A 17,006-nucleotide genomic window follows, 5' to 3' on the forward strand; every position below is an offset into this window, starting at 1 on the left:
ACGTGGAGCAAGCCCTGCTCGGGGTTAGAGAGCCCGGCCTGCTCTTCAACAGCCATATCTGTGGCCAGCATCAACCCACCCCCATCTACCGGCTTAACAGCACCGGCGACGGGGCTGGCCTGTTCAACGGCCCTGTCTCTTACAAGCAGGGATGCACCGATTTATCAGCCGTACATCGGCATCAGACGATATTCGCCTTGCTGACCGCCATCGGCCTATTGGCAAATAAGATGGTATTTACCGATGACAGAGGCCGATTATCTGTTGTGCTGAAAAGGGCTTTTGAAAGGTATTTTTCACAGAAATAACATTTTTCATGCGCAAGAAGGTTATATTAAAGGTTTTTTCATAAATTTGTATGATTGAATTTGTGCTCATTCAAAGATAGTGTGATGAAGAGCTGAAAGACTTTAAAACGATTTCGTATTTTTTATAATGAAGATTTCTTTGTTCCCCTGGAACAAAGGGGGAATGAATTACAAAATAAACAAAACAAAAAAAACATCGGCATCAGCCCAGAATTTCACAAGTGCCTCCCTAGAAGCCACGCTCTGCAAGACGTGCCTAGAGCAGAACACTGACTAAAATAAAGTCAAACAGAAGAGAAAAGACATCACTGGACAGCAATAACACGTCTTAGCCAATATTCCCCTTTCCTGGTTAACTAGAAAACCAGGCCTACAATCAAACACATATCATTATGAATCAGGCTATGATTTGAGGCTTGGAGAACTATGACAACAGTATTGATGCAATATACCACTGACCACAGCAGCAACAGGAGAGCTGACTGCTATCAGACGAGGACACCTGATTCCCGGGAGAACGGTCCATTATTCAGGCCCATACAGGAGAGAACAGAGGCCCACTCAAAACCCGGTCCCCCCGGGACCCAGTCCTCACAACGGCCTTCAGCCTGTCAGAACAATAGTTCTACTTCACTTGCTTCACAGGCAGCACCTGCAGCAGCTAAAACCCAAAGGAGAGATAGACAGAGGGCAAGAGCAAGACACAATTTATAGGCTACTAATGTTTTAATGCAATTTGCTGGATTTAGAACCACTGCATAGGACAAAAACATCTGTGATAAAACTAAAGAGAAGCATAAAGAGGGAAAATCCTGGCTTCTATGGGCAGTATTGCAGAACACACCACAGGAGGACATATCCCAGACCTCTCCCATTAGCTTGTATGAATATGAACATATCCCAGATCTCTCCCATTAGCTTGTATGAATATGATCGTTGTGACTGAATTAGGAAGTCAAAGGGGGATCAAACGAAGCTGTCAGTCTGTCCTCCAACAAGCAGAGCTGATCACAGGGAGAGCACTAGCAGATCAAAAGAAATATAACACACATACAAGGGATAGTAAACAAAGGAATATAACACAGTCTATTCAAATTGGCAGATGATGCCTCGGCAAAAGATTTCCTATGAAACAATGGTGCATAGTACAACTAACCAACATCCCTTCCTCGTTGATGAGGGGTTCTGCCACGACAAATAAAAACAGTGCCTTTTGATGGGACTACAATAGATCTCTTCATATGGTATCCCTAGACGCAAACAGCAAATTAGTGAACCACAGGCCTATTCTTGAAACTGAATTCACCCACTATTTCCCCAAGATATTTTTTTATATACAGAAGTGGACTCTGGTGGGTTCTTTGCATTTAGCGCCCCAACATGTGAATTTCTTGAACGCATGTTCAGCTGCTGAAGTGTCTCAGACGCTTCATACCCCCGGCAGGAAATTGTTGCTCCAGCACTTCAACCCCATCATTAGGTTGTGCTGTGCCACTCCAAAACACTAACGACTAGTTTCAGACTGCTGCGTACAGGCACCTCCTTTACAAACCCAATATTAACAATTCAGTACTACCAATCAATAGGGTGGTACTTATTTAGCATGAGTATAACGGTGATCACACCTGTATGCAGCAATGAAATCAAAACAATCGAATACCCTCCTCATTGGGTGGGCGACAACAAAATTGTAATGATCTGTTTATGCAATGTTACATGTGGCCTCTCTCTGCAAGTCTGGAGAAGACTCCAAGTGATGACTTAGCTACCTGGTATGTTTTCAATTTCAGTTTATAGCTTAGTGGCCTTACATGAATATGACAGATGTTGTTGGCAAAAGGTAGCCTCCATGTAGTTTAGCTCATATTAGTTCGTTATGACAACTTTATATTCCCTCAGAACAAAGGTATCTCTGTTCTCATTCATATGCTCTATATTACGATAATGAGTCACATAGTAATCGAATTCAAGAAATACTGAATCATTTAGACTCCCATGTCAGTCTTTTAGTGTTACAATGGTCATTGGCTGAATCAAAGAAATTGAACGTAGTGTGGCTGGCAAAGCTAACGTTATAATGTATCAGTGCCAATGACTTAGCCTACTTGTTTTATTGGCTAATAACTAACTTTATACAATGACTCAATAGCTACTCTAACGATCTGGGCAACAGGGAGCGTCCATTCATTGAAGGCAGGTTGGCACTGCATAGGTCCACGTTACATGAGGGTCACTCAAATGTGCGTTCTCGTAAACTTTCCCCAGAAAGGGGTCATCAATGCAACGCTTCTGCTCAGTGGACAGAGGTAAAGATGGTCATGCCGGCTGCTCACCCAAAAGCTTTTTTACTTCCTCTTCGCTCATGTAGACGTTGACACTGGGACGGTTGTTGTTGTTGTTGTTGACGCCCGGAGCACTGCTAGGATTGGCGAGGCAGACGGCCCCTTCCAGCAGGAGCAGGAAGAAGAACCCCCCGAGCCTCCACAGCACCGAGGGTGGCCAACCCCGGGACACCGAACCCCGGGCCACCGCCGGGCTGCCACAGCACCGACTACACCGCTGCCCCAACATCGCCGTTGTTGTCTAGCTTAATGCACGTCTGTTATTCCTTGGTCTCCGAATCCTCAATTTCCTTCTCATCCGTATCTAAAGTTTATCCCTAAAGGCAACATTACTACCTACTTGATGTTGAACCACACTTTTCGCGTTACCCCCGCTTTCACTAGGTTTTTGTCCGTCTTGCCGTTAGCCTGCTGGCTAGCTAACTTTGGACAGATTGTGCCAATTCGTCCGCGCGCAATGGATGTTTGAGTGTTGGCGATCTTTAGAATGTATTCACAATACGCACAGCACTCGCCTACACTCGTATTTAGATCCGGTTTAGTCGGTATACAGAAAAAGATCGTAAACTATTTGAGATTTCCCTGGAAGCAACATCCAGCTTTCTCCTTCCATGGTCCTGTCCTTCTTGCCTTGCTATCTCAGCTTTCAGGGCAGGGAGGGGGAGAGGGCGCGTGGGCTAGCTACGCTCTGACGACAGGAAGGACGAAGCGCGAGGCTTCAAACATCCAGACTGGGAATGCGTTCAGAACGAGCCCCACAGTCAGACACCAGATGGGGGGTAGCCTCCATGGGGGTAGCCTGTTGATCATTTGTATAGGAATTTCAGGGAAACGAATGTAGATAATTCTTGCTTTCCAAACAGTAACATAATTGAGGTTATGGATTTAATATCTTAATGAAGCTACACATTGATACAATGTAGACACCTTGTGGCAATCACATGCATTGCTTGCTATATAGGGCCTATACAATCTTGATCAGTCTATGCCTTAAAACATTAATTCTCCAGACAACTTAAAAATGAAGACCTTACAAAAATACATTTTCACATTTTTATTATTAAAATATTCACCTACAAAACAGCCTATAAACACTATTTACATGATAGCTAGCAGTGATGTTGGCTTAGAGACAAGACAGGCAATGACATGTTTTCCAGTACAGATTTTTTTGAGAACTGCCATTTGGAAGAGAGAAACGGTTGATTTATGGGGCATGATGAAATCAATGAACAGTTTGCAGTTTGAATTTCTAGTAGGGGGGTAGTGTAAAAATTGAGGCAACCATAAACATATTTCCCTGAGGGACCAAACTGCATTTCTATCCATTACAAAACACTTGACAATGTGTCAGCCTCCACATGTTGTGTGGTGTTTTTGAGGCAAGCTACACCGCAATGGACTGTTTACCATTTAAAACATGAATTATATTTTCATTGAAACATTTTGTTGAGTCTTGGCAGTTTTCAACCTCCATTGATGATAAGGAGCAGTTGTAAGTTTTCCAGTTGCTTGCTCGCAGTCCTTCCTCCAGCTCTGAACGAGAGCAGGCCTGCACCTCTGGGCCCGGTCTCTGTGAACACGGTCCTCTCATGAGATCATCCAAGATCAGCATTCTGTGCAGAGATAAGAGTAACTCCAATGAAACCGAGGCCAAACCGAATTACTCATGACAAATTTATGGATTTTTCTGTCTTTGATGTTGATGCAATTTTGTGTCAAAACAAACCAACCATTATTGCTGTCTGTTAGTTCTTCTATCTGTTGGGAGAGAGAATACATCAACATGTCAAAACGAGAATATTGCCAAGTTCAGTACTGTGTATCCAGTGCAATCTGTTCCAACATACTGGGATTTTTCTTGGGAAGCTGCGGTTCACAGATCTCTCGATAGCACACATCCTGCTGCACTTTATACGTCCTTTTGTACCTGGGGAGCGAAGGGGATGCACATCAACTCGATGGACTATAAACAGATAGGCAGTATAATCGGCCATGCTTGCTACATCTGTGCGCAGGCCTGTGGACACAGAGGTCTGGAGTTACCACATCAGACTGAGCAGGTATGAACATGCCTGTCCAGACCAGGGAGAAGCCGTGCACCCTGGGTGATACTCACAGATAATGGCAGACTCCAGCTTCCCAGACAGGCACGCTCTTCGTCTCAGAGTAGAGGCGGGTGCAGGGGTGTGGCACCCGTTGGCAAACTGCGCGTGTGGTCGCAGGGCATAGATGAGGAGAAAAGAGATGGGAATGAGGATTTGGACATGGAGAGAGAAGGTTGTGTTGAATGTGTGATGAGGGTCTGAGTGGGGAGATACTGTAGGGAGGGAGAAAGGACTCTGTTGTGGTGATGGATGGATTAAGGAAAGGAATGTATAAACAATCTAACTTGGGATGTTTGGGTGAGGAAATGTATTTAAGGGAAGCTGGAGAGAACACGCGTGCGCGTGTGTGTGTGCGTGCCTGTGTGTGTGTGACGTAGTAACACCTCATGGTTTGATAGATTATAACCAAAGAGAACATGTTTTAATTGTAAAAACAAGTTTCAAAATAACTTACCAAAGACATACTAAACACCAAAGCCCCTTTACGATACACTGCAAACCTCTACATTTTTGAGCTGATAGCTGAGATTTCTTTGCTCAAACAGCTGAGAGAAATGCATTTGGTTGACAGTGCGCTTATATGTCCCGCTGGCGGGTGGTGGTGGTGGTGGTGGTAGTGGTGTGGGGGCATAGACTTACACAGCTCACACTGTCTGCCCTTGAACCCGGTGGCGCAGTCGCAGATGAAGGCGTCGCTGCCTTTGGCACACGTACCCCCGTTCTGGCAGGGTAGACTGCGGCAGTCCCGAGACGACTCTGAAAGACAGCAGCTGGCGTCAGAAACCCTGCGACGACGACTACAGTGCGGGGCTCAGGTTTCACACCGAGCCTGCTCCACATTCTCCACAGCTGATGGTCTGTGGTCTTTCCTCTCCTTTCTCTCTAAACATCCCTCCTGTCTGCCGTTTATCTTTGCTCCGCAGATTTATAGACACAAATGTTTTCCCTCTTAGAGCATACTTTCCTCCCTCTTGGATTTTAGGTTTCAGTTCTTTATTTATTTCAGCAGTTATTGTTATTATTTTCCCTACCTTCTACTGCACTTTGGGCATGAGGAGTAGTGGGCTACCATACAGATTTATGAACATGCTGCGGCCGTCCGAAGGGTCTAACTGCAAAACAGTGGATCGCTGAGAGACGTTACAGTGTCGTTTTCCATCCATGGGAGCGTGCCGCTGCACAGTGATAAAACTCTGTATCCCCCCAACTCCCAGCATCCCTACCAGGCTTTCTTCTGGACCCTTCCTCTTGGATCTCTAGCGCAAGGCTGATTTTATTGGTCGTTTCCTCCATTCTCTCTAACTTTATAGGAGGGTCTGGCTCTGCGAAGACAAAAAACATGCCCTGTTATATAGGAGGCCGATATATTACAGTCGATGAATTGAAGAAAGGAAAAATGTTTTTTTTTTCAAGATGAGCTTTGTAAACAACTGTTGCTGTTACTCACTGGAGCGGTGTCTGAGGGACTTCCTGGGCAGGTTGGTGAACTTGGCTGTTATCACCCCCCTACTGTCTTTCAGCTCTGTGTATCTGCAGGGAGGCACATGAAGGAAACAGTAGACAGCTTTGATACGGAGACCACCTACCGTCCGTGTTAGCGTTGATAAATCATTCACTACGAGACCGCAGGACACCACTTGCTTGCTGTATGCTATCAAGTTGTGGTTTGTGAGTTATATTGGCCAAATGCCAATATAACAGTATTGCCACCTGAAAAGCCTTGATAGAATGACCCCCCCCCCTCCCCTCCTCAGTAACCCAGAACCTGATGTTACCTGGGCAGCTCTTCGGAGCGGTCTCTCTCTCCTGTCACCTCCAGGTCCTGAGGCTCTGAGGGGACCGGAGCGCGCCCCCCTGGGGTCCCCTGCCCCGCCGCGGTCGGCCTCGCCCTCCTCCCCAAGCGCTCCTCCATCGGCACTGCCGTCAAGAGAGGGGGCGGTGGCGACACGTCACCAATCACAGACTCAGCATCACAAGTTCAGCAGTTTATTTCGAGTGACCCTTTTACAGATGGTCTGCGGTACAGCGAGGGGTCGGCAGGATGGCTAGGATCCGCGTGACGCACGTTTCGTCATCAGAGACATCCGTGTGCCTCCAATTTTTTGTGACCGCGCGGCCGCTGCGGCGCAATCTACTGCTGCCGATCGCCAGCGCGTCCTCTAGAAAGAAATATAAACAGAACTACTACGCGTCCGTGGCGTCCGCAGCTGTCCATGTATGCGTCCGCTTGGAAGTATAACCAACGCTCTACAGTCAATAGTTTGCTGATAGTATAGTTGAGAGTTTGGTCACTATGGACAATGCCCCTAAAATAAAAGTGAGCCCCAAAGTTTTAATACGTATTTCAAATGTGAATTGATGGTCGTTACATTTTTTTTTTTACATTACATCACAGTCATTTAGCGGACGTTTTTATTCTAAAGCAGCTTACAATAATTGCATTTAACGTAGGTAGTCAGTGTACTAGGCTACTACTCGCCAGAACTCACAAGTGCATCTCCTTTCCTAACAAGAGACTAAGAGCATCATCTAGTGCTGAAGCCAAAGTGCATGAGTGGTCTTGTGTACGGTCAGGTCAGACCTTCCCCAGAGAGACGATGTCCGACTAAAGGGAGCCGTTCTGAGGCACTCACGGGTGGTGAAGGCCAGGTGCTGAGGCACACTGTGGACCTGCTCCTGCCCCGTGTTCCTCACCGCCATGAGGGCCAGGTGGTAGTGCTGGCCGGGCGTCAGCTCCCGCAGGGTGTACGACCCCAGCCTCCCGTTGGGCAGGAAGCGGCTTCTGGTGTTCAGACCCCGGGTCACATTGACCACGAAGCCGTCCGGGAGGTTCCTGGGGTGGCGGTCCCAGGTGACGTGGGCGGAGTTGGTGGTCACGTGGGATAGGGAGAGGTTCTGAGGGGGGAGGGGCCCTGTGGTGGGAAAACGTCAGTCAATTCCTGTTGTGCGTGTCAGTGAGTTCAATCAGTGAGGGCTCATGGTGATACAGTGGTGTATTTGTGTGTGTGTGTGTGTGTGTGTGTGTGTGTGTGTGTGTGTGTGTGTGTGTGTGTGTGTCTGTATGCGTGTCCATGTGTGTGTATATGTCTGTACCCGAAGGTAATAAACATCACATGATCTTATGCTTCTCCAAGCATGATCTTGTTATGACATTTCGTAATTTAAAGAGATTCCTTTGTTCTCATCGAATGCATAATGAGTGTAACATGATTCCTATTTATCGTTTTGTTTATGTGACTCAGAATAGAACCACTCTTCAAACACTGGCACAACAACAAAGATATAAGTCTTGAAGCAGCCTATTTGAATTTCATTCTTGGATGAGTGTATCCTATGTATGAGTCATGTGACATACTGGTCCAGACTTGCAGAGGTCCAGCAGAGTGACTAGTGGAGGGGAACTCATCTGGTCTAATCCCACTCTGGGTCAGCACGTCCACGGTGTACATCTGACCAGGGAGCAGGGAGCTGAGGGGAGGAACACACACACACACACGCACGCACGCAGACACACAACACACACACACACGCACACGCACGCACGCACGCACGCACACACACAACACACACACACACACGCGCACACGCGCACACGCACACACACACACACGCACACACACACACACACACACACACACACACACACACACACACACACTAAATCACTTCACAGCTCATTTCTGTTCTGTGAACAGAACCAACATTCAGTCAAGAAGGAATGGCACAGTGCACCCTAGTGGGGAGAATGTGTACTGCTATCATGCTAGCAATGATTCAACAGTGCCACCTAGTGGACAAACACCATACTGCACAGCCGTAGTGGCCTGTATAGCGATTGAAGCGCACTGGCGCAGACCTGAAGGCGTACTCCGTAGTGCTGGTGTTGAGGAGGGCCGTGCGGGCCCCGCCCCCATCTGAGGGGACCAGGGACACGCGCACTTGGCTAACGGCGGCGAGCCGCGCGGCCTGCACCAGCCAGTGCAGCCACACCTGGGAGGACGACACGTTCACCACCTGTAGCTGCTCCACCCTCCTCGGCCCTGATGGACACACACACACACACACACACACACACACACACACACACATAATATCATGCACCAGGGCACTCGTATACATACTCAAACATGTAGCGCTTCACGACGTCACACAGCAATATCATAACATCCACACTGTACTACTACCACTATACTACCACTTAGATTGCTATTCTCGCGCTTTGCCTTCAGCACTAGATTATGCTCTTAGTCACTTGTTTTAGAAAGCAGATGCACTTGTGAGTTCTGGCAAGTACTAGTACATTGGCTTTTCCTACATTAAATGCAATTATTGTAAGTTGCTTTAGATAAAAGTGTCAGCTGAATGACTGTAATGTAATGTAATGTACCACTCACAGAATGACATCATCATCTCAGTGAGGAGGGGAACTCACTGGTGCGTATGAGCGCGACGGCGGGCTGGCTGATGTCGTTGCTGTTGGCGTTGCGTTTGACGGAGAAGGTGGAGATGTTGTAGATCAAGCCCGGCGCCAGCTCCTGCAGCAGGTGGGTGGACTGCTGCTTCTCCAGGAAGTCCGTCATCCTGGTGCTCCGGCCCAGGGGGGCGTAGGTGACGGCGAAGCCGCTGACCAGGCTCTGGGGGTCGGGCAGGTCCCAGCGCAGCTCCACCTCGTTCTCTTCCACCCGTAGCACGCGGAGCCCAGAGGGGGGCAGCAGATCTGGGGGGGGGCAGAGATGCTCAGTCGGTCGGCGAGGAAGGGGCATCATTGAAAAGAAAAGAAAGGAACTCTTTCTTTTTCAAGTCTTTTTTTTTTTTTTTTTCATAGTCCGGCTTGTCACAGTCAATTCTACCAAACATTTACAAGCCAGACGGTTTATCTCCCACACAGTCTGCTTGGCTTCACTGCTGAGCGTCAAGGCTGACGGGTGGATTGAACGGTGAGGCGATGAGGGAAGAGATGACGGAGGAGAACGTAATCGCGCTGACCTCTCTCGCAGTCCTTGCCAGTGTGGCCCACCCGACACGCGCAGCTGTAATTCCCCCTGCGGTCACTCCGACACAGACCTCGGTTTCCACAAGGCTGCAGTACACAGGGGTTCTCCACTAGGGGGCGACAGAGACCACCTTTGACTATGACCGTGTGCCGTGCTGCGCAAGTCCTCCTACTCCATTGTGTGTGTGTGTGTGTGTGTGTGTGTGTGTGTGTGTGTGTGTGTGTGTGTGTGTGTGTGTGTGTGTGTGCGTGTGTGTGTGTGTGTGTGAGTGCGCGTGTGTGTGTTTGAATGGGCCAATATTAACACCCTAACAGACTGATCAGTCAATCCACTCACATGTCTGGCAGCGGTCCCCGAAGAAACCCTCTTTACACACGCACAAGTGATTCCGCCTGTAGCCCCGACACACACCCCCGTTCTGGCAGGGATTGGACTCGCACCCGTCCTGCTCTGGATTCAGAAACACAAACCTGTCTGTCTGCAGCAGAGTAGACTTGAGTAATGTATCCTTGTACATGGTTGTGATGCGGTATTAGACAGCATGTGGACGGGTGACGCTGCTCCTTACCAATCTCACAGGCCTGGCCGGTGTAGCCCTGCTGGCAGTGGCAGAAGTAGGAGCCAGGCTGGTCCTCACACGTACCCCCATGTTTACAGGGCTCCGACAAGCACTCGTCTATGTCTGGGGAGTCACACACACACACACACACACACACACACACACACACACACACACACACACACACAGCAGATCAGCATGACCTACAGAGTATACGCGCGGTCGGCTACACGAGGAGTCTATCGTCAGAGCGGGGGTCTACCCTTACCTGTCTGACAGCGGTTCCCGCTGAAGCCCTCGTCACACTCGCACAGGTAGGAGGCCACCCTGTCCCGACAGATCCCCCCGTTCATGCAGGGCTGGGACAAACACTCGTTGACCTCTGTGGGGGGGTGGGGGGGTCGGGGACAAGAACGCACAAGACAGGCGGCTAGCGAACGTACGCGCGTCCAAACGGCTCGGCCAGGTGCGCGGGCCCCAGGAGCGGAGCTGGACATGTGAAATCACTACCTGCGCGCTGGGATACGCTAGCCCTGGCGGTCTGGGGCTTGTGTGATAGAAACCACAAGGGAGCGTATTACAGCCAGTATTTATTCCCTTTCTCAACAACCAGAACACAGACACATCTGAGTATGCTCAAGCAAACGGGCCCATACATCATCTGCCTCACGATAGGATTTATATCAGGCCAACGTGGCCAGCTTCTTTCGTTTTTCGCATGGCTTTATTTTCTATACCCAGTAGCTGCTTTTATTTCGCAGAAGATAAACTATATGTAATTGATTCAGTACGTGCGTTTGCCAATGCGGTATTTACCTTGGGACCACCTACCCTCTGTTACAGTCCCAAGAGAGCCTGATCAGGGCCGTATTCTGGTGTGCGTGCGTGCGTGTGTGTGTGTGTGTGTGTGTGTTCCCTACCCTCACAGACGGGTGGCTGGCTCCAGGACCCCTGACTGCCACAGATGCTCTGGGTGGCTCTGGGCACGGGCGTGTAGCCGGGGTGGCACACGTACAACGCCATGGAGCCTGGCGCCATGGAGGAGGCCTGCACCTCCGCGTGCTTCACCAGGGGGGGCGGTCCGCAGTCCAGCTCTGGGCAGCACACACACCAACACACACTCAGTAAGGCTACACACACCAGCACACTCAGTAACGTTACACACACCAACACACACTCAGTAACGCTACACACACCAGCACACATTCAGTAACGTTACACACACCAACATACACACTCAGTAACGTTACACACACCAACACACACTCAGTAACGTTACACACACCAACACACACTCAGTAACATTACACACACCAAACACACTCAGTAACGCTACACACACCAACACACACTCAGTAACGTTACACACACCAGCACACACTCAGTAACGTTTCAAACACCAACACACACTCAGTAACATTACACACACCAACACACAATCAGTAATGTTACACACACCAGCACACGCTCAGTAACGTTACACACACACACTCAGTAACGTTACACACACAACACACTCAGTAATGTTACACACACCGGCACACACTCAGTAACGTTACACACACACTCAGTAACGTTACACACACACAACACACTCAGTAACGTTACACACACCAACACACACTCAGTAACGGTACACACACCAATACACACTCAGTAACGTTACACACACCGACACACACCCAGTAATGTTACACACACCAACACACACTCAGTACCAACAGACACTCAGTAACGTTACACACACCGACATACACCCAGTAATGTTACACACACCAACACACACTCAGTACCAACACGCACTCAGTAACGTTACACACACCAACACACACTCAGTAACGTTGTCACACACCAACACACACTCAGTAACGTTACACACACCAACACACACTCAGTAACTTTACACACACCAACACACACTCAGTAACGCTACACACACCAACACACACTCAGTAACTTTACACACACCAACACATACTCAGTAATGTTGTCACACAGCAACAATGTTACATATAAACAATGTTACACAGCAACAATATCATATGGCAACAATGCAACACAACAACAATGTAACAGCAACAATGTAAGGCAGCAACAATGAGACACGGTGACAATGTTACAAATAAACAATGTTACACTGCAAAAATGACAGAAACGGTGTGAAACAGCAACAATGGCGTGCTTTTTTTTACCAACAAACTTCTGCCATAACCACGCCCCCGCGAGTTTTCATTGGACACCCTAACCCTAACCCTAACCCTAACCCTAACCCTAACCCTAACCCTAAACCTATCCCTATCCCTAACCCTAACCCTAACCCAATGAAAAGTCGCGGGGGCGTGGTTATGGCAGAAGTTGGTTGGTAAAAAAAATCACGCCCAACAATGTTACCCAGCAACGACACTCTTCCGTATAGCAACAACTTCAAAGTGGCAGAGCTTCAAACAGATTATCAACATCACACAATTATATTTTTACAGTCACAACATATCGTACCGTATGCTGGGCAACCACAAGCATCCCATACTGTAGTGCTAATATTGTTATTAAACGTGTCGGTGCGCTACAGTGGCCACGGTCACATGGCAACAGCCATGACCGCCGAGCTCTGTAAGCAGCAGATGACCTACCCTGCAGCAGCAGAGGTGTCAGGAAGGCTTCAGAATGCGACTAACTAAAATTAGATATGCGTCCGCAGCTCCTGCGGTCTGCAGACATGAGTCACCAGGTTTTATCAGGTCGTCACCGGGCCAGTCTCCGGGGCTGCTGGCAGCACCAGCTACTAAGAAGGCCGTGAAACTATAAGACTCTAAGACTTCGGGGTTATCTCCGCCTCTCAGCTCACGAGGAAGCCGAGGCCCGCCCGCGTTGTCGGAGTCGCGGTGTAACTTTACGGGGCAGCTGCGGCGTGTGTTGTGCATGGCTGTGGACCGACAGGCGGTCTGCTCACCTGCGGAGGGATGGGCGGAGCTCCTCGTCATCTCGCAGTGCCGGCCGCCGAAGCCCCCGGCGCATTCGCACTTATACTTCCCGATGTAGTGGAAACACGTCCCTCCGTTCAGACAGGGGCTGGACGCACACGGGTCCGGCTTCCCTGGACACACACACACACACACACACACACACACACACACACACCACACACCACCACTATCATCATATTATATAATATAATGTGTGTGTGTGTGTGTGTGTGTGTGTGTGTACATGTACTTGTGTGTGTGTGTGTGTACATGTGTGCATATGTGGGTGCATGTGTGTGTGTATATGTGTGTGTTTGTCTGTGTGTGTGTGTACGTGTGTGCGTGCATGTGTGTATATGTTTGCGTGTGTGTGTGTGTGTTTGCGTGTGTGTGTGTGTGTACAGTATGTGTGTGCATGGGCGTGTGTGTGTTTATGTGTGTGTGTGTGTTGCATCACTTTGTTTAACACATTTTCTTAATTTAATGAAACCTCTTCAAAAGATGTTGACGCTACATTGTGGCTAAGTCGGTTGCTTTATACTGTCTGAAGAATGTGGCAGTTGACAGCACTCCAGCTTGTTCTATTATTGTGCAAGCAGTTGCACAACACTGATTCTGGACAAAGTTTGAAAAAAAAAGTAATTACAAAGATGTCTTTGAACCACTGTTTTCTTTTCATGACACTCTCTCCGAAGGACTACTAAAAACATGAATATGAACTGATATGACAGTTATTGTAGACATTGTGTATGCAGAGTGTGTAGTGTGTGTGCGTGTGTGTGTGTGTGTGTGCGTGTGTGTGCGAGAGAGAGATCCTGTATGTGTGTGTATGCCTGCCTGCCTGCCTGTGCGAGTGTGTGTGCGAGTGTGTGTGTGTGTGAGATCCTCTTTGTGTGCGTGTGTGTGTGCCTGCCTGCCTGTGCGAGTGTGTGTGTGTGTGCGTGCGCTCGTGGTGTACTCACCCACTTCACAGTGTTTCCCTGTGAACCTGTAGGGACACACACAGTGGTAGCTTCCTGCCTCTTCCTTGCAAGATCCCCCGTTGCGGCAGGGGCCGGAGGCACAGGTATTCAGCCTGACTGGAGACACACACACAGGGAGGGAGGAACGCTGTAGTGGGGGCCGCCCTACAGCTCTCACACAGCCACTAACACGCAATCAACCCCCCAACCCCCCCCCCCCCCCGCTCTTACCAAGTCATATCGAGACTTCAAAGTGCAGAGTAGCAAAACAGTTCCAGTGATATGCATACCTTTCTCGCAGTGCTTGCCCCTGTATCCGTGCTTGCACTCGCAGGTGTAGCCCCCCTCCAGCTCATAGCAGTAGCCGCCATTCTGACACGGGCCGGATTCGCAGACCGATCGAGGCTGTACTGAAAGACACACCCACAGGCTTGACTGTGTCCCGCCGCGCTTCACGGGTCGGGACGGAGCTCAGAACCGCCGAGCCGGGCGGGGAACGAGCCCGCCGCTAACAGGACGACAAATCATCTGTCGCTTCTCGACAGCGCTGACGTGCGCCCTCCGTGCGTACGGTCGACGACAAAATCAATGATTGCTTATGAACCCTTCTCCAAACGGAGTTGCGCCGAGTCAGGCCCGCAGCATGCCTAGGAGAACGCTTCCCGCCATGTCGTTGGCAGGAATGCTGTTTACCGCTATAGTAGCCAGCTTAATACAGCGAGAGAGGGCTGCCTTGTGCGTCCATGCGTCGGGCTCTTACCATAAGGGTAGGGATTGTGGTCCAGCTCTGCTCCACCGGTCTGACAGGTACACAAGTAGGTTCCCCCGTACTCTAGACAAGGGCCTCCGTCTGGACACGGCCGGCTGTTACTACAGGGGGTCTGGGTCACCTCTGAGGAGGGGAGAGGAGAGGAGAGGAGAGGAGAGGAGAGGAGAGGAGAGGAGAGGAGAGGAGAGGAGAAGAGAAGAGAAGAGAAGAGAAGAGAAGAGAAGAGAAGAGAAGAGAAGAGAAGAGAAGAGAAGAGAAGAGAAGAGAAGAGAAGAGAAGAGAAGAGAGGTGGGGAGTAGAGAGGAGAGGTGTAGAGAGGAGAGAAGAGGAGAGGTGTAGAGAGGAGAGGAGAGGTGGGGAGTAGAGATGAGAGGAGAGGTGTAGAGAGGAGAGGAGAGGTGTAGAGAGGAGAGGAGAGGTGTAGAGAGGAGAGGAGAGGAGGGGAGGGGTGGTGAGAGGGGAGAAGAGAGGTGGGGAGTAGAGAGGAGAGGTGTAGAGAGGAGAGAAGAGGAGAGGTGTAGAGAGGAGAGGAGAGGAGAGGTGGGGAGTAGAGATGAGAGGAGAGGTGTAGAGAGGAGAGGAGAGGAGAGGTGTAGAGAGGAGAGGAGTGGAGAGGTGTAGAGAGGAGAGGAGAGGAGGGGAGGGGTGGTGAGAGGGGAGAAGAGAGGTGAGGAGTAGAGAGGAGAGGTGTAGAGAGGAGAGAAGAGGAGAGGTGGGGAGTAGAGATGAGAGGAGAGGTGTAGAGAGGAGAGGAGAGGTGTAGAGAGGAGAGAAGAGGAGAGGTGTAGAGAGCAGAGGAGAGGTGTAGAGAGGAGAGGAGAGGTGTAGAAAGGAGGTGTAGAGAGGAGAGGAGAGGAGAGGTGGAGAGTAGAGAGGAGAGGTGGTGAGAGGAGAGAAGGGAGGACGAGATCTTTAATCAGGTGCAGTCTCTGCCGTTCCAAAGCATTCATTACATTGAGATAACATTTCAGCCCAGAGTGACTGCGTGTTATGAGCTAGCGAAAGGTGTAATCCAAAACGCCAGATTCACCGGGAACGTGTCTGTTTCCAGTTACACTACAGGGCATGCGAATATGACACGTGATACCTACCGAACTGACAGTACAGTCCAGTGTAGCCTGAGGGGCATTCACAGGTCCCATTCACTTCCACACACACTCCTCCGTTCTGACACAGGCACTCCTCTGTGGACACACACACACACGCACACACGCACACACACACACACACACAAAAAAGAGAGAGAGAGGAAGAGAGAAGTTCAAAGACTGCAAGGGCCACATGATCGTGGTTAAAGAGGTAGCCATAGATACTGTACATGTAAATAGACAGATGTTTTGGAGTTTCAGAATCAGTCAGAGTAGCGTAAAGAGTAAACACTGTACAGGGTATAGATGGCCAACATGTGTGCAGTGTGTTAGCAGCCTAGGAGACCCTTTCATTCTATAATATAAACTGTCTATTGATTCCCGGCCATTTCTCTTCCCAACCCCCACCCTCCACCCTCCACCCACACACACACACACACACACACACACACACACACACACACACACACACACACACACACACACACACACACACACACACACACACACACACACACACACACACACACACACACACACACACACACACACACACACCCCTTCCGTAGTTAACAGGAGCAGGCGATTAGCAGTCAGAATGCCGCTCGTCCTTTCCTTACAAATTGGAAGAATGTTTTTTATTTTCCTCCCCCTTCTAATTGCAGCGGTGGATCAAAGGACGCGGCTGTATCACTGCTAAATTGCTCTCCTTTGAAGTCCTGGGGGGGTTGCGCCGAGGGTATTATTCTTCTGATGATATGGAACATGGTAGGCTTGTATGGCCCCCAGGGCAATTAATGGATTGTTAATTTGCTGGAGCAGCTTTCACTGGCCGTCTGCAGCCCTGAGTTTCTTTTGATCTAAGAGGCCGATTAGGCGCTTGTGTGTCCCGCTACCTTCTCCATCTCTGAGG

General features: G+C 49.4%; 2 protein-coding genes across 2 annotated transcripts in view; both read right to left on the bottom strand.

The window, feature by feature from the left end:
- Positions 1–3,262, bottom strand: part of ryk (receptor like tyrosine kinase) — a 45,224-nt gene extending 41,962 nt beyond the window's left edge. The window contains exon 1 of the mRNA XM_084444781.1: positions 2,642–3,262. Coding sequence (XP_084300907.1) covers positions 2,642–2,879 — 238 coding nt within the window. The 5' untranslated portion in view covers positions 2,880–3,262. The remainder of the gene's footprint in view (positions 1–2,641) is intronic.
- A 1,123-nt stretch (positions 3,263–4,385) lies between these two features.
- sned1 (sushi, nidogen and EGF-like domains 1) overlaps positions 4,386–17,006 on the bottom strand; it is a gene marked incomplete at both ends in the record, with an annotated part of 24,325 nt that continues 11,704 nt past the window's right edge. Inside the window, 21 exons of the mRNA XM_084443931.1 lie at positions 4,386–4,411; positions 4,501–4,580; positions 4,770–4,857; positions 5,398–5,514; positions 5,982–6,080; positions 6,206–6,288; positions 6,534–6,675; positions 7,392–7,670; positions 8,114–8,226; positions 8,615–8,798; positions 9,191–9,475; positions 9,745–9,861; positions 10,089–10,226; positions 10,321–10,434; positions 10,580–10,693; positions 11,232–11,405; positions 13,262–13,405; positions 14,237–14,353; positions 14,527–14,646; positions 14,997–15,128; positions 16,097–16,189. Coding sequence (XP_084300057.1) covers positions 4,386–4,411; positions 4,501–4,580; positions 4,770–4,857; positions 5,398–5,514; positions 5,982–6,080; positions 6,206–6,288; positions 6,534–6,675; positions 7,392–7,670; positions 8,114–8,226; positions 8,615–8,798; positions 9,191–9,475; positions 9,745–9,861; positions 10,089–10,226; positions 10,321–10,434; positions 10,580–10,693; positions 11,232–11,405; positions 13,262–13,405; positions 14,237–14,353; positions 14,527–14,646; positions 14,997–15,128; positions 16,097–16,189 — 2,759 coding nt within the window. The remainder of the gene's footprint in view (positions 4,412–4,500; positions 4,581–4,769; positions 4,858–5,397; positions 5,515–5,981; positions 6,081–6,205; positions 6,289–6,533; positions 6,676–7,391; positions 7,671–8,113; positions 8,227–8,614; positions 8,799–9,190; positions 9,476–9,744; positions 9,862–10,088; positions 10,227–10,320; positions 10,435–10,579; positions 10,694–11,231; positions 11,406–13,261; positions 13,406–14,236; positions 14,354–14,526; positions 14,647–14,996; positions 15,129–16,096; positions 16,190–17,006) is intronic.

The sequence above is a fragment of the Borostomias antarcticus genome (assembly GCF_949987555.1).
Source record: "Borostomias antarcticus genome assembly, chromosome: 10".
NCBI classification, from domain to species: Eukaryota; Metazoa; Chordata; class Actinopteri; order Stomiiformes; family Stomiidae; genus Borostomias; species Borostomias antarcticus.